The 13,337-nt window shown below is 56.4% G+C and overlaps 6 protein-coding genes across 6 annotated transcripts; 4 read left to right on the top strand and 2 right to left on the bottom strand.

Annotated features, from left to right (window-relative positions):
• Nucleotides 1-143: 143 nt before the first annotated feature.
• Nucleotides 144-2,654, top strand: MKK02DRAFT_31609 (putative vacuolar membrane protein; the record flags this gene model as incomplete). Its single annotated transcript, XM_053088342.1, has 6 exons — nucleotides 144-241; nucleotides 291-364; nucleotides 442-494; nucleotides 546-1,835; nucleotides 1,879-2,027; nucleotides 2,213-2,654. The coding sequence occupies 6 exons, from the start codon at nucleotides 144-146 to the stop codon at nucleotides 2,652-2,654; spliced, it is 2,106 nt and encodes a 701-aa protein (XP_052947891.1).
• A 122-nt stretch (nucleotides 2,655-2,776) lies between these two features.
• Nucleotides 2,777-4,047, bottom strand: MKK02DRAFT_42501 (uncharacterized protein; the record flags this gene model as incomplete). The annotated part of the gene is made up of 2 exons (XM_053092021.1): nucleotides 2,777-3,719; nucleotides 3,764-4,047. The coding sequence occupies 2 exons, from the start codon at nucleotides 4,045-4,047 to the stop codon at nucleotides 2,777-2,779; spliced, it is 1,227 nt and encodes a 408-aa protein (XP_052947890.1).
• Nucleotides 4,048-5,044: 997 nt separating this feature from the next.
• Nucleotides 5,045-5,425, top strand: MKK02DRAFT_42500 (uncharacterized protein; the record flags this gene model as incomplete). The annotated part of the gene is made up of 2 exons (XM_053092020.1): nucleotides 5,045-5,069; nucleotides 5,127-5,425. 2 exons carry the CDS (start codon nucleotides 5,045-5,047, stop codon nucleotides 5,423-5,425), a joined length of 324 nt encoding a protein of 107 aa, XP_052947889.1.
• A 196-nt stretch (nucleotides 5,426-5,621) lies between these two features.
• MKK02DRAFT_22390 (sphingosine hydroxylase) lies at nucleotides 5,622-6,756 on the bottom strand (the record flags this gene model as incomplete). The annotated part of the gene is made up of 3 exons (XM_053086557.1): nucleotides 5,622-5,742; nucleotides 5,789-6,157; nucleotides 6,203-6,756. 3 exons carry the CDS (start codon nucleotides 6,754-6,756, stop codon nucleotides 5,622-5,624), a joined length of 1,044 nt encoding a protein of 347 aa, XP_052947888.1.
• Nucleotides 6,757-7,691: 935 nt separating this feature from the next.
• MKK02DRAFT_42498 (uncharacterized protein) lies at nucleotides 7,692-9,420 on the top strand (the record flags this gene model as incomplete). The annotated part of the gene is made up of 6 exons (XM_053092019.1): nucleotides 7,692-7,891; nucleotides 7,929-8,298; nucleotides 8,666-8,806; nucleotides 8,857-9,054; nucleotides 9,107-9,203; nucleotides 9,251-9,420. The coding sequence occupies 6 exons, from the start codon at nucleotides 7,692-7,694 to the stop codon at nucleotides 9,418-9,420; spliced, it is 1,176 nt and encodes a 391-aa protein (XP_052947887.1).
• A 270-nt stretch (nucleotides 9,421-9,690) lies between these two features.
• Nucleotides 9,691-12,663, top strand: MKK02DRAFT_42497 (uncharacterized protein; the record flags this gene model as incomplete). The annotated part of the gene is made up of 13 exons (XM_053092018.1): nucleotides 9,691-10,010; nucleotides 10,148-10,233; nucleotides 10,285-10,445; nucleotides 10,490-10,892; nucleotides 10,948-11,093; nucleotides 11,138-11,299; nucleotides 11,358-11,403; nucleotides 11,454-11,548; nucleotides 11,598-11,677; nucleotides 11,728-11,815; nucleotides 11,873-12,040; nucleotides 12,089-12,210; nucleotides 12,261-12,663. The coding sequence occupies 13 exons, from the start codon at nucleotides 9,691-9,693 to the stop codon at nucleotides 12,661-12,663; spliced, it is 2,280 nt and encodes a 759-aa protein (XP_052947886.1).
• Nucleotides 12,664-13,337: the final 674 nt, after the last annotated feature.

The raw sequence follows: 13,337 nt of genomic DNA, 5'->3' as shown, positions 1-13,337 counted from the left end.
TATATACATAGATAACCCTTCGACATCCTGTCCGAGACACGATCAGGCTCGCCATGCTGCATAGCTACCTATAGGACGTCATTTTCGAAGTCAGCTCGGAACCACGGGTCCGAGAGCAAGAGCTCATACCGGGTGTATCAACAATGGAAGCTGTCCTCGCTCTTCCCGAAGTCACACGAGCTGTCGTCGCTGAGGCTCTGGGATATATCAGTATTGGATTCTGGCTGTTTGCCCAAGCTCCGTACGTCCAGCATCATCAGACAGACGTGGCATTGTTGACAGAGATATAGCCAGGTGGTGAAGAATGCTAGGCTGGCTTCGTGTGAGGGTCTGGCGTTGCCTTTCCTTATCAATTGGCTATTCGGTAGGTCCTCTTGACCGCAGAGTACCTGAATTCCCTCCATGGACGTACAATCTTTTGAGTAGGCAGCTGATAACTAGGGGATATAACAAATCTCGTCGGCTGTATCTTAACGGATCAACTACCATTCCAGGTGAGCTGCCTGATTCACCGACAGGAGGATAACATAGCTGATCCGCTATAGACATACCTAGCCGCCTACTTCTGCGTCATCGACTTCACCCTTGTCGGCCAGTACTTCTACTACCGCCCCTCTCCTCCTCCACCCATCTACCGCACTACTTCCCACCTGTACACCTCCTCGCCTAATCAGTCGCTTCTCATCCACACTGCTCCCGCTTCACACGTCCACAAGCGCGAGCGCGAGCACTCTCAAGCTCAGTCTCGGGTCCAACAACCCGTGCATAATCGGACACGCTCGTACGGCTCCGTGCCACATCCGACCCTCCAACCTCTATCCGCTTCTACGACATCTACCGTTCGGCCCCAGACGTCCCGCGCGCCAGCATCATTCGGAAACGCAGGAGAAGCCTCGACGTCCGCCCAATCATCTATATACCGCGGACGGGAACCCCATCTTGCTCGGCAGGACAACTCGTACGCGGCGATATATGAAGCAGCGCTCGATGTGGCCCGAGCGGCCGAGCGCGCCGAGATGCACCGAGAACACTCGCAATCTCGCTCTAGGACCCGTCGGACGCGGAATCCGAGCCACAGACAAACAGGCAATACGGTCATGCCAGACGTGGACGAGGATGCGGTATCGCCCGTTCTTGGGGCGAGGAGCGCGATGTTTGACTCGTTTCATTCAGACATGTCGGCCATGACGGATGCGTCTGGGTCTTCGGCGCAGGAGGGCCAGGGGGATATGGCGGCGTCGAGCACATCCCTCCTTGCGAGGGGACGGAGCCTGCAGCGGGCTACTCCTGCTCTCACGCTATCAGGGGCGGGATCTGTCCAAGCGGAGGAAGAAGGAGGGGATATCATCAGTGGGCTTCCGGGAGAAGGTGGCAGGGGTGTTGTTCAGATGCGAGAAACGAGAAGTCGGAGTAAGAGCCGAGGGGTGAGCATGGCGAGGGCGTCGAGTGGAAGGGGAAGCGGGAGACGAGCAGCAGGCGTAGCGTTCATGAGTCTTGGAATGATAGCGGGATGGAGTGGACTTGGGAGGGGAGCCAAGTTACGACACGGAGGAGGAGCGGTACTGGCCAGACCGGCCAATGACTTCCTGAGTCTTTCCCATCCGATCTCACATCCCATGTCCTACCTCCCTTCCGCAATCCCTCATCTTCCCACGCCGACAGCGGACACCGGCTTCGACACCACCTTCATCCTCGTCGAGCACCCCTCAGGGCATGATCATCCCGGACCGCCCATCGACCGGCCGCCAGACTACAAGCGTATCATCGGGCGTATCTCTGCCTGGGCATGTACGACCCTATACTTGACTTCGAGGTTACCACAGATCTGGAAGAATGTGAGTCCGTTATGTTCCGGACGAGCGGTGGCTGATATTGCAGTTTGAACGTAAATCTGTCGAAGGCTTATCTATGCTGCTTTTCCTTTTCGCCTTCTGTGGTAATACCGCCTATGTCGCCTCGATCGTCTACAACCCAGCTGCATCGCTGGAGCTGCCCGACGCCAGCCAGTACCTTCTAGAAGCGTTACCGTGAGCAGCTCTTTCTCTGACCAGTCTCAGCGCGAATGCAGAGAAATGGACTGTTAGAGGGACAACGGGGGTCTCTCGGAGGAGTGTGGGACAAGGGATTCGCTTGCCTCATCCGGCGTGTTTCACATCCCCCTCTCTTCTCTCTTTCTCTGACCAGGATAAGGGCAAATGCTGAGCGTGTACAGCTATCTCCTCGGATCAGGCGGTACCCTCCTCTTCGACCTCACCATCCTCACCCAAGCCCTCATGTACGGCTCCGCACCGCCCGTCCCACAAACGACCATCGAGCGCTCCTCATTCCGTAAACCCATCTTCCGCCGCCGCCTTCGACAAGCAGAGGAAGGTCGCGCCGTGTCGACTTCCGCTCACGGCTCCAGGGCGTTCGGAGAACGACAGCCGCTTCTGTCGAGTTCGATCGTCATGCACAGTGGTGGGAGGCGAAGTGGGACGATACCGCTTCCACCATCGCGGGAGAGCAGACCAAGGAGCATCAGCGCGGACGTGCTTCTGGGAGATGGGACATGGCGGGCGGGTAGTGGGGGCGGAATCGCTGGGCTCAGGAGGGTAGAGCCCGGCGCGTCGGACGAGGAGCGGGGAGAGAGTGATCGAGCGGGATCATCAGGCTAGCTCTGGGTGTATGGTTATGCTGATGTTGCCATTGAGATACCAGCGACCGATGGCATGCGTTTCTGGTTGCACAATCTGACATACAAATACAACAAACGCGGGGAGATACTTAGAGAGTGATCTCAAATGGTACTGGGCAGCTCCTGTGCAGCAAGCATGGACCGCCTGACACTCCGGCCAAACAGCAGGAGACACTGACCACATGCCTGACCCTGCCCCATCGCGGTCAGGTCCGTCTCGAGCAGCTCGCCCAATCCGCTCTCCGGCCTGATGTCCCTCGCCAGCGCCGCACACCTCTCCGCCCACATTCCCTCCATCGACACCTGCATGGCGCACAGAGGCGTATGCTCATCCACCTCCATTCCGCCCTCGAGAATCTGCTTCAGCACCGCGACCCGCTTCTCCTGCAAGAAGCGCAACCTCGCCCCGGCGGTACGTCCCATCATCTTGACAGCCTCCTCGGACCACTCGGTCTGGGGCACCTTCATCGCGTGCCCACTGGCGAGGATGGCGAGATCCGAGAACTTGAAGAAGGACGCCATAGCGTATACGTCAACGGGGCGTTCATGGACCCACGCGGATAGTCGGTCTCGAGAGAGCGTAAGCGCCTTGGCGGACTGATAGCCCATCGCAGCGCGGATGACGCGGCCGACGATCTCGGGCGAGGTGAGCAGGGTCTGGCGGGTGGGCGTGAGGAAGCCCGAGGGGTAGATAAGGGACAGGAAGGCGAGAAGGGTGGAGGATGTCTCGGGGACGGACCAGGTGTAGGGAGAATGGGTAGGAGTAGGGGCACTGACCTGCTTCGGCGGGGGAGACGGCGCCCGAATTGGCGCTGGCTCAGTGGCGGGCGAAGATGTCGTATGGGGAGAGACGGATGTGGGGTTGTCTGTCTGTGCGGCGGGAGGGGCGGTGATGTGCCGCAATGAGGTGATGATCTGGGGGATGAGATTGCTCAGGCCCAATGCGTTCTGCGGCTGGACAGGGTTGGGCAGGTGAGGGTTCGGAGGGAGATTGGCAGCTGCCGCGCCGGTCACGTTGAGGCGCCAAGCAGGGACAAAGCCATAGCTGACCGTCAGCGCCAGTCCCCAGGAGCGGTTTTGTGCACTTACTAAATGTGAAAGAAGACAGTCTCGCTCTCTAGCACGCTCCGGTGCACCAGAAACCGCTTACCGTCCGTCGTCTCCAGCTCGACGTCCCCGACTTTGCCATTGAGGATGGGGGCAAAGTCGAACTCGATATCGCGGTACGGGAGGGCAGAGTACGCCGGGGGAGGGGGAGGGACGGCGAGGCTGGCAGATGGAGAGGGGGAGGAGAGAAAGGGGAAGAGGCTGTCGTGAGGGGGAGGAGGGGAGGTGGGGTACTCATCGACTGGAGGCTTCTCGTTAGGGTCCATGCTGACTGATACAGGCGTCAGTAGTGAGTGAGCGTAGGTAAGGGAGTGTCTGTATTAGATGTAGAAAGTGATCAAGACGGATAATAGCTCTAGCTAATAAAGATATGAGGCACCTGCAGGAGTCAGATATGACAATCTGCGCTTCATATACCCTACCCATGAGCGCATGGTACAAGGCAAGCATACCCCCTCGCTCATGCACCCCTTGAGGATCCCTTCTTGGGCACAGAGAAAAGATCGTCCTTCTCAAAGGCAGAGAGGTACAATACCAGGACTACATTGTGCAAGTGCCACAAAGTAGCAGAATAGCGCAAGATTGCGTGCTTTGTCAGAATGTATGATGCTATGGGCTCAAAGGAGAGTCAGCGTATACGTCAAAGTAGCAGGCTAAGGGCATGCAGGCACAGCCAGTGCCGCCCCTAGCGGCTCATGAGTGCACACAATTGCAGCTTCAGTCGTGGTGAAGTTATACGTGAAGCAAATGAATGTATTCACAGTCTCAGATCTCGCTCATGTTGGAGTCCAGGACAGCACCGCCGCACACCGAAAAACTCAGTCAGCTCGAGTATCTAGCTCCGTACCCCTCACTGACATGTAAGCACGAAGTCATATCAGGGGGTCAGACTTTAGGGGAAACGATGTACGTCTAGCTCGGGCTGTACTCGATCACACGATGAGATTCTGGACCAGCTGATCCATTGGCGGCCTCCGTATCACTCCTAACAAGGGCAAAACAGCTCGGCAGGGAGCCAGATCCTTTTGCGCAAACCTGAAGGGACTGGTTGTCAATGGATCAGCAATTGTCAAACACTAAGCCAAGCTGATGCAGTATCAGTCACGAAGAGGCTATGAGTACCCAGGCTTTCGCGGCCTCGGGGTTAGCCTGCTCTATAAGACTCAGTACTTTGACAGTATTTCGCGGGTACTCGGGCTGTAACTAAGTCAGCGCGATCAGCAGTGATTACTACGCAAGCACCACCCCCACACAATCACCAAGATGACCGAACAAGTGGAGCTCGCGCGTAAGCTCTTCGCCGGAACAGGATTTAGGATTACGAGGGCCCTGCTGACACCTCTAGCCTTGCCTGACCTCCACCTCCGCCAATTTCACACCTACTGGATGGCCCAACTCCGTACCGCCACCCTCGCCCTCGATGCCGCTCAAGACTTCACCGCCGAGGACATGGACTATGGTGGCGGCTTGTGCGTCTGCGCCAACTACACGCCGATCCAGGAAGATGTCGAGGAGGCAAAGGCGATGATTGCGCATGCGGAGATCGAGGCTGAGCGGCGGCAGCAGGGAGGGCGGAGTAGGGCGGGATCGAGGAGTGGGAGCTATGGCGAGATGTCGGCTCCGACGTCGCCGATTGGTAGATAAGGATAAGGAGAGAAGTCGAATGCAAGTCAAGTCCCTAAACGTCAATGACTGCTCAGTGTATCATCAGCTGTAGTCAGCCCTTCATGCCCTACCATGATCAAGCGGTGTGACAGTATTATATCGTGCTATGATACAGCTATTGCACAAGATCCAGGTCGGTGATCAGACCCGCTGAGAACACAGAATAAGTATGACATTACTCCGTCTTGTCTATCAGAGTCGCAGGTACTGCTGTCTTTGACCGAACCGATGGACGGACCTTGGCGCTGGCCTGCGCTCGGGTCATACGTGTGCGAAGGAGGACGTCCCAGTTGATGCTGATAAAGTCAGCTTGGCTCGTGAGTTAGGAAGCGGAAAACTAACAAGTAAGGCTGAGAGAAGTTGGACTTCAATCCGTACATCTGGTGATGTATGTCATGGTAGTCGGCATTGTTTGCGAACAAAAACTGGCACGGGTCCCATGCGAGCCGGTATCCCGCATGGTCGTCTACCGTTTTTATAGAGCTGATGGCAAAGAAGAGGATGGCTTGACGGATCGTCATGCCTGACAGCTCGTGCGCGACGACCGATCCGAGAGAGTCGAAGAGGAACGCCTCGGCAGGGTGGTTGTAGAGTGCGCCGAAAGCGTAGGGGACATAGAGACGGTGGTGAACCGAGTGGACGTGTTTGTAGAGGAAACGGTTGGTGTGGAAGAGCCGGTGCAGGAAGTATTGCCAGGTGTCGAGGAGGAAGCTGGATGTCAGCTAAGGATCTGCCTCGATTCAATATAAAGCTTACAAGGCAAAGACGAGCTGAGCCGCAGGTATGCCCCACCAGTACACCCACCGTACTAATCCCTCCCCATACGACCGCAATACCGCCTCTCCTGTTCTTGGCCCCAGCAACAAGAACGCCCCTTTGGCCACCTTTGGCGCCAGCGCCGCCATCTTCCCCAGGTGATTCACCTTCACCTCCGTCTGGTAGATCGACTCCTCGTTCCCAAACCATACCAAACCCAACACGGTCTGTATGAGATGCTGCAGCATCACCGCTCTGACCACCTCGGCAACGGTGCACTTGTTCCGCGCCATGACTTCGGGGCTTTCATGTATTCGACGCTTCTCAAAGTAGGGGAACTTCATGGTGTCGAGAAAATGCCAGCCGAGGGAGCAGGCCCAGTAGAGGACGGTAGGGACGAGGAGGGAGAGGTGTTTGTCGGATATTTGGGGGAAGATGGAGCGATGATCAGTGTGATATATGGGGTAGCCGGCTGAGGAGGGGGTGATCATTTCGAGGAGGGGGAGGGCGGTCGCGTTGGACGCGCGAATGACCGAGGGGATGTGGTGTAGCATGGTGGACGTCATGGTCGAGGAGGAAAGTGGCGAACGATCGGTAAGCCCGAGCTCCCCCGATGGAAGTGAAAGGAGCTGATTTGTCGGCTGAGCGGGTGATTATATGGCGCTGTATGCAGCTGCTGAGGCGAGTATTATAGATGACGTATCAAGGAGTGTGAGTGTGAGTTGTGTATAGTATGAAACGGAGAAGAGGTGTAATAAGGTCAGCGTGAAAAAGGAGACCCGAGCCAAACAGACTAGCTGACCGTCGGCCGGCCGGTCATCGAGTTGTACGTCACCAAGATGAGTAATACAAAGGCTGCATTAGGAAATGGCTGTTACAACTTTTGATCCCTCTAATAAAAATGGTTGATAAGAGATTCAAAACCGTAAAGGAATTAATGGGAATCAATCCCACGTCAGTTCCCCACGGGGCGGTGCAGCCAGCCGCGCGCTGCTCACTTTGCTCATGCGCTCATCTTATTCTTCAGCGCCTTAAGTTCAGCTTCACCCCAGCACTTGCTCACTTATACACAGTCATGTAGTCATCGATCCAACAGTCGCCACCCAGTAGCAATATCATCACCGGCGCGCACAGCACATATCCCACTGGTGAGCCTATCTCCCTGCAATGATGTTCCCTAGTAAAAGGTGTAAGCCCCCGACTGCTCCCCTCCCCTTTCTACCCGAGGCGTTCACTACTTTCACTGCCCGTCTACAAGTGTACAAGCGGGCAGAGTAAAGGCGGGACGTACAGCATCAACACCAGGCGCTCGGCAATAAGCCGTCCACCCTCAGCGATCCACCGAGGGTCTCATTGGGCGGTAAAGGCCCGGGCGCACAGTATCTCTGGACCCTCCTTTATCGTGGAGGTCTAGGGTCTGGAGGGTATCATGGATTCCGAGGCCTATTCTTCTTCTCGCGAGATATACAGAGGAGGGGAGGGATCCAAGATGGACAGGAAAGGCGCCGAAACAGCTCTCCGACCAGAGAATGTAGGGCTGGAGCGGCGAGGATTGGGGCCGAGAGAGCTCCGTCCGGCCTGGCTTAGGCTGGGTCGGGCGGGCAAGACTTGGGGAGGAAGGGAGGGGGCGAGAGGGGGCAAGGATCACAGACTGGATAGAGGCTGTATGGCTCTGACCTTTTGGTCGGGGTTGGTCCACTGAGCAGGGAGTAGGCTGACTTCATAGCTTGATAACTACCCTCAACCCGATGCCCACACTTTTCTACGAGAACCGTCATGGCGCAATCCGGCGTGAGGAGGAGTACGAACAAGTACAATTCGTGGCGGACTTCCGCGCAGTCGGGACGCGCATTCTCATGACCGACCGAAGCCTAGCCGCTATGGCTTACTTTTTTGTTCAACCGATGGAGTACATCCGCGACAACATCCCCGCGGAGCGCTACACAGCGGTAGAGGTGGCCGATCCAGCCATGATCCGCGACATCAGGGTCTTTCTGCTTCATGCGGAGCCCAGGGTCATCTCAAGCCGGGCGATACGGGGCGATGGACAGACAAGAGACGAGGGCGGTGAAATCGTGATCAGGATTTCAGCAGATGTGAGTGACGTCTTCATGATGTTGGCGAGAGTCTAGAGGTTATCATGGATTCCGAGGCCTATTCGTCTCCTCGCGAGTCTCCCAGAGGAGGGGAGGGATCCGAGATGGACAGGGACGGCGCCGAAACAGCTCTCCAGCTAGAGAATGTAGGGCTGGAGCGGCGAGTATCAGGGCCGAAAGAGCTCTCCCGGCCTGGTCTAGCCTAGGGCGGGCGGGCGAGACTTGGGGAGGAGGGGACGGAGCGGGAGGGGGTCGGGATCACAGACTGGATAGAGGCTGTTTGGCTCAGATTCTTTGGTCAGAGTCGGTCAACTGAGCAGGGATTAGTCGTGCTTGAGCTATGCACGGCTGTAGCTGACCAGCTCAGATTATCGAAGAAGGAGCAGCGGCGTACTTCGACTGGTTGCGGCCAACCTGCGTCGTACGAGGACCAGCGTATAGGCGAGCGGTCCTCTGCGCGGCAGCAGTTTATGCCTATGAAATGCAGCACTACGCAAGGATGACCATGGTGAGTGTGTCACTAGCATGTGCCGAAGGCTACCCGCTGATGGATCTCAGTCCCGCCGTGCCCACCCATCCTGCCGTATCTCGTTCCGAACTCCCCCAAAGGTTAAAGCTTTGGGAACGCGGACCCGGACTTTCAAAGTGGATGGCCAAGAGTGGAGGACAGGGGAGGGGGGATGGTCATGGGAGGAAGAGACGATGGGGGGCAGGCTACTTGGCATTGAGAGCGCACGGACCACCTCGCCCTTTCGTGTATGTGCAAGAAAGTCCCTGCCGTGTAATTGGCCACGAGCTGAAATCTTAGGGCCATCTCTGCGCAGTGCGAATCATCGGAATCAATCCTCCATTGCTCGGCTCGGAGTATCGCGTGTCTGACGCAGTCGTAGACTCGATCGTCCTCGGTAAGTCATGTTCATCTAAGGAATATTGCCGAGATCTGATGCTACAGCTCGACCCTTCTGGTGGACGCTTTTACCACTGCCGGCGCGTTACGGCTGGTTTTCCCCTGACCGGGAAGATCGGCACGGCCGAATGGACAATTCTGCAAACCCCCTCGAACGACTTGTCCATAGTTGCGAGAACTGGGAGGAGCGTCCAGCAGAACCGGATATGAAGTGAGCCTGGCGTACAGCAGTAGCAGCAAGGATTGGAAGATCCCGGGGAGCGACCCACAGATGCTCTGAATATCATGAAGACAGAGATAGAGCTGGCCCCCTATACCGGCGCGGTATAATACCCATAATGGTCAGCAGACCAGAGCACTACAGTCCCACTTGAGAGCTTGCAGGACGCGTTGAAGGTTTCAGAATTTCCACCTCTGTTCGCACGCGTTTCAGATCTTGCACCACTACCTCTCTCTCCAATTTCTCTATCTCTTCTCCACTCGTCATGTCCGGCATTTCAGCTGGAGGGGGAGCCTCGTCATCTCGCTCTGTATTTCATCTTACGCACGAGTTACATCAAACGGTCACCCGGTCTATCGATACCGCGTTATCATGGGATCAGCTCAACTCCCCTTCCGTCAACTATACCTTGGTTCGACCGATCGTGGAGCGCTTCGTGCAGCTGTACTCTGGCGAGAAGACAGCGGATGGGGGTGGTGGACTGCTTCATCCTGAAGTTACAGAGGCGGAGAGGGGGAGGAAGGAGGGAGGAGGTAGTGGGGACGTTCAGCTCGGAGCGGTACTGTATGCCCTGATGGCGAATCGGTACGTCTCTTCTTCGTGCGGTGACGAAAGGAGGGATCCTCGTGGCCTAGGTACAGAGAATTCAGCCGCAGGAAGAGTGGAGTGGGAGGGGAGGTTCCCTGTGGATAGCACAGGGAGGGTCCACTGACATTGCGCAGGATCCAATTTATCACGCTCGCAGACGGCGACTTGAGCTATGCTCCACTCCAGAATGCTCGGGCAGCTTTCTGCGAGCTCCTAGCTAGTGAGACGAACTCTCCTCTGAGTATTGCGATGTTAAGCTGACAGTGACCAGTGAAAGTACTCCGCAGTTTTCCACATCCCAACGACGAAGCCGCCGTTGCCGAGGCACTCGTACACGGCTGGTCGGCTTTTGAGGGTGCTCCCAAATCTGTATGGGATAGTATGGGCGAGGATCAAAAGGAGGTCGAGGAAACAACAGGGAGTGCACTCGAGGTGAGCGTCTAGCTGGACTTCGCGAATCTCAGACTAACCCGTAGCTTGCGATAGTTTCATCGTCGAAACACTTCCTCTCCCTCCCTCTCATCCAACATCTCATCAGCCAGATCTACACCGGCCACCTCATCTACTTACCCGTATCTTCCCGCTCTCTCATCTCCGACTCGTACATCTCCGACCGGACCATCAAGCGGCGTCAGACAAGCGTGTCGTCGCACGGCTCATCCCGTCCGCGCGGAACGTCCAGCTCCTCGTCTTCGCCCGCCCGCCATCCCAGGACCAACGGCAAAGCGGACGAGGAGAGGGGTGCACAGGTGTTCGTATACGACCCGTACGAGGCGGGATGGCTCGATCATCAACGTTTGAGGGTGCCCAAGTGGAGGAATCAGCTCGAGTGCCTGACTCTGGCTATTCTGATCGGGCTGTACATTGCCACATTAGCGAGTAAGTCGATCAGCGTCGAGTTCGATGCCCTGAAATGTCTACGCTGACTTGTCAGCCCGCGATATCTACTCTATCCACCCAATCGAGGTCGTGTATATCCTCTACACCTTCGGCTTCATCCTGGACGAGTTCGCCTCGAGCAAGGAGCACGGATGGTCCGTTTACTCTGCAAACGCCTGGAACGCCTTTGACCTGGTCTATGTGCGTGACATCTTGGCGACATCAGGCTCCATACTGATACGCAGATCGCAATCTTCCTCCTCTTCTTCTGTCTGAGGGTCTTCGCACTGGCTACCCATTCGCCAACTACCTCCGACCTCGCATTCGACATCCTCGCTTGCGGAGCGTGCATCTTGTTCCCGAGGCTCGTCTTCTACCTCATCAAGGATCAAGTGGTCATCATAGCTGTGAGTCTGCTCGCGGGCACCCAGAAGCGCTACCTCAGGCCACGAGCTGACCAAATAGCTTAGGGCGATGATAGCTCGTTTCCTCGGCTTCATGGGTCTCACCAGTAAGCTGTCCGCCGTTGATTAGAGTGCGCGCCGAGTGCTGATGCTCCAGTCATGGCTTTCAGCGGGATATGTTTCTGCCTCTGGACACTTGGACGGGCGACGTGGACGGTCAAGCAGATCATCTGGCTCATGCTGCAAATCTGGGTGAGCTCATCCACCTGTCTACCCGATCATGAGCTGACTGTGTGTATAGTTCGGGTCCTCGTACCTTGGCTTCTCAGCCAGCGAGTCTTTCCATCCAATATTTGGACCCATCATCCTCATCTCTTACGCGTAAGCTGCCTGCTTATTCGTCAAGGAAGACGAACCTGACCATGTTCTAGTGCGCTCTGCAACGTCCTGCTCATCACCATCCTGATCGCCATTCTATCCAACAAATTTGCTGAGATCAATGGGAACGCGCAGGAAGAGGTCAGCTCCCTCCCTCCTTGTCCTCCTGTAGTTGCTCAGAGCCAAGCTGACAATTAGCACCTATTCCAGCGGGTCCTCAAGACCGTTGAAGGCGTCCGGTCGGACGCGATCTTCTCGTACCTGCCACCGGTCAACCTCCTTGCTTTCGTACTGCTCATGCCGCTGAGCTGGGTGTGTGCGCCGAGGACGTTGCATCGGATCAACGTGTTTGGTGTCCGCTTGACAGTCAGTCTCTCGCCATCACCTCAAATTTGAAGATAGCTGATCAAACAGAATTTCCCGATCCTCTTCCTGATCTCTGCACATGAGCGATGGTCCTACCGCGCCCAACGCAAGAGTGTGCGCCTGGAAGGTGGATCAGGCGGTGTTCCTGCCCCAAGACCAAGGCTGCTCGAGTGAGTCTCCTGCAGACTCAACCCAGGTCTCCGGAGACTGATGGCGACAGCTCATGGCTGGCTGGCGGTGCCGAAGTCCTCATTGCATCAGTATTCGAAGCTGGCCCCCCTCCCTCCCTATCCCAAGCTCCGATTGGGACCACCACCTCCTCTTCACGCGGAGCCGCTACCTCCGAATCAGATACCGACCCATCCGTCCCCGCTCCTCGCGCCGGTACCAAGGCAAGTAGCCCTCTCGCAAAACTGTACGGCAAGCCGGCCTCTGCAGCCCAGGTCGCGCCGAAGCGGAAAGAGAGGCGATCCAAGTCGAACGCGAAGCGCGATGCATATGGGGCCGATGAGGACGGGGTATCAGAGGTGGATAAGCTGAAGAAGGAGCTGGCGGAGGTTCGGGGGAGTCAGTTGAGGATGGAGGAGATGCTGGGTAGATTATTGGCGGGGAGGGAAACGTAGGTCATGGTTCGAGTATGCATTGTCGAGTCTCGATCGGCTCGGGTTACCAGTCCTCGGAATTGATCAATCTTGCTGCTCATGAGCGCTATCGCTGCTAACCCGAAGGCATTGACACTGATGTCAGGCGGTATCGCTCGAGCCCGACAGCGGATCTTACAAGCCTGACCGCCGGCAAAGTTATCGCACATCCCGCTTGGCTGTCGCTGAGACAATGAGAGATCTTGACCACTTATAGCATTCCACCAATACGGATCCAGTGGATGTCTTGAAGTGATAGCGAAACAGATTGTCGGCTCTGGACAGAAATTGTCGGCTCTGGACGTCACTTCTAGTCCTTAAGCTTGACTCGCCGTTTCTTGCTCGTCGAACGACACTAGCTAGCACAGTATCTCAGTCTTATTAAGGTGTGATATCATACTCCACCACTACACCACCTGGCGAGCAGGGAGACGGATATAGCAGCTTCGCTTGTAGCAGAAGCGAACAAGGAACCAGGTGAAGGAGTCTCATACGGGACAAGACGATCGGCGATATCCTATTCGGAAACACTGGTAGCTGCTAGCAGAGATAAGGTTGGAAAGTCACGCTCCGACGGGAGGACAGAGGCAGATCGGCCGCGGCAGTCTGCGGGGCTCTGCGGCAGTCGCAACGGGGTTTCCCTTTGTCCTTCGGCT

This window comes from Dioszegia hungarica, assembly GCF_025882075.1.
Source record: "Dioszegia hungarica strain PDD-24b-2 chromosome Unknown MKK02contig_6, whole genome shotgun sequence".
In the NCBI taxonomy this organism is placed as follows: domain Eukaryota; kingdom Fungi; phylum Basidiomycota; class Tremellomycetes; order Tremellales; family Bulleribasidiaceae; genus Dioszegia; species Dioszegia hungarica.
Note: the sequence above shows the minus strand (reverse complement) of the source record. Positions and strands in the feature narration are given on the sequence as shown.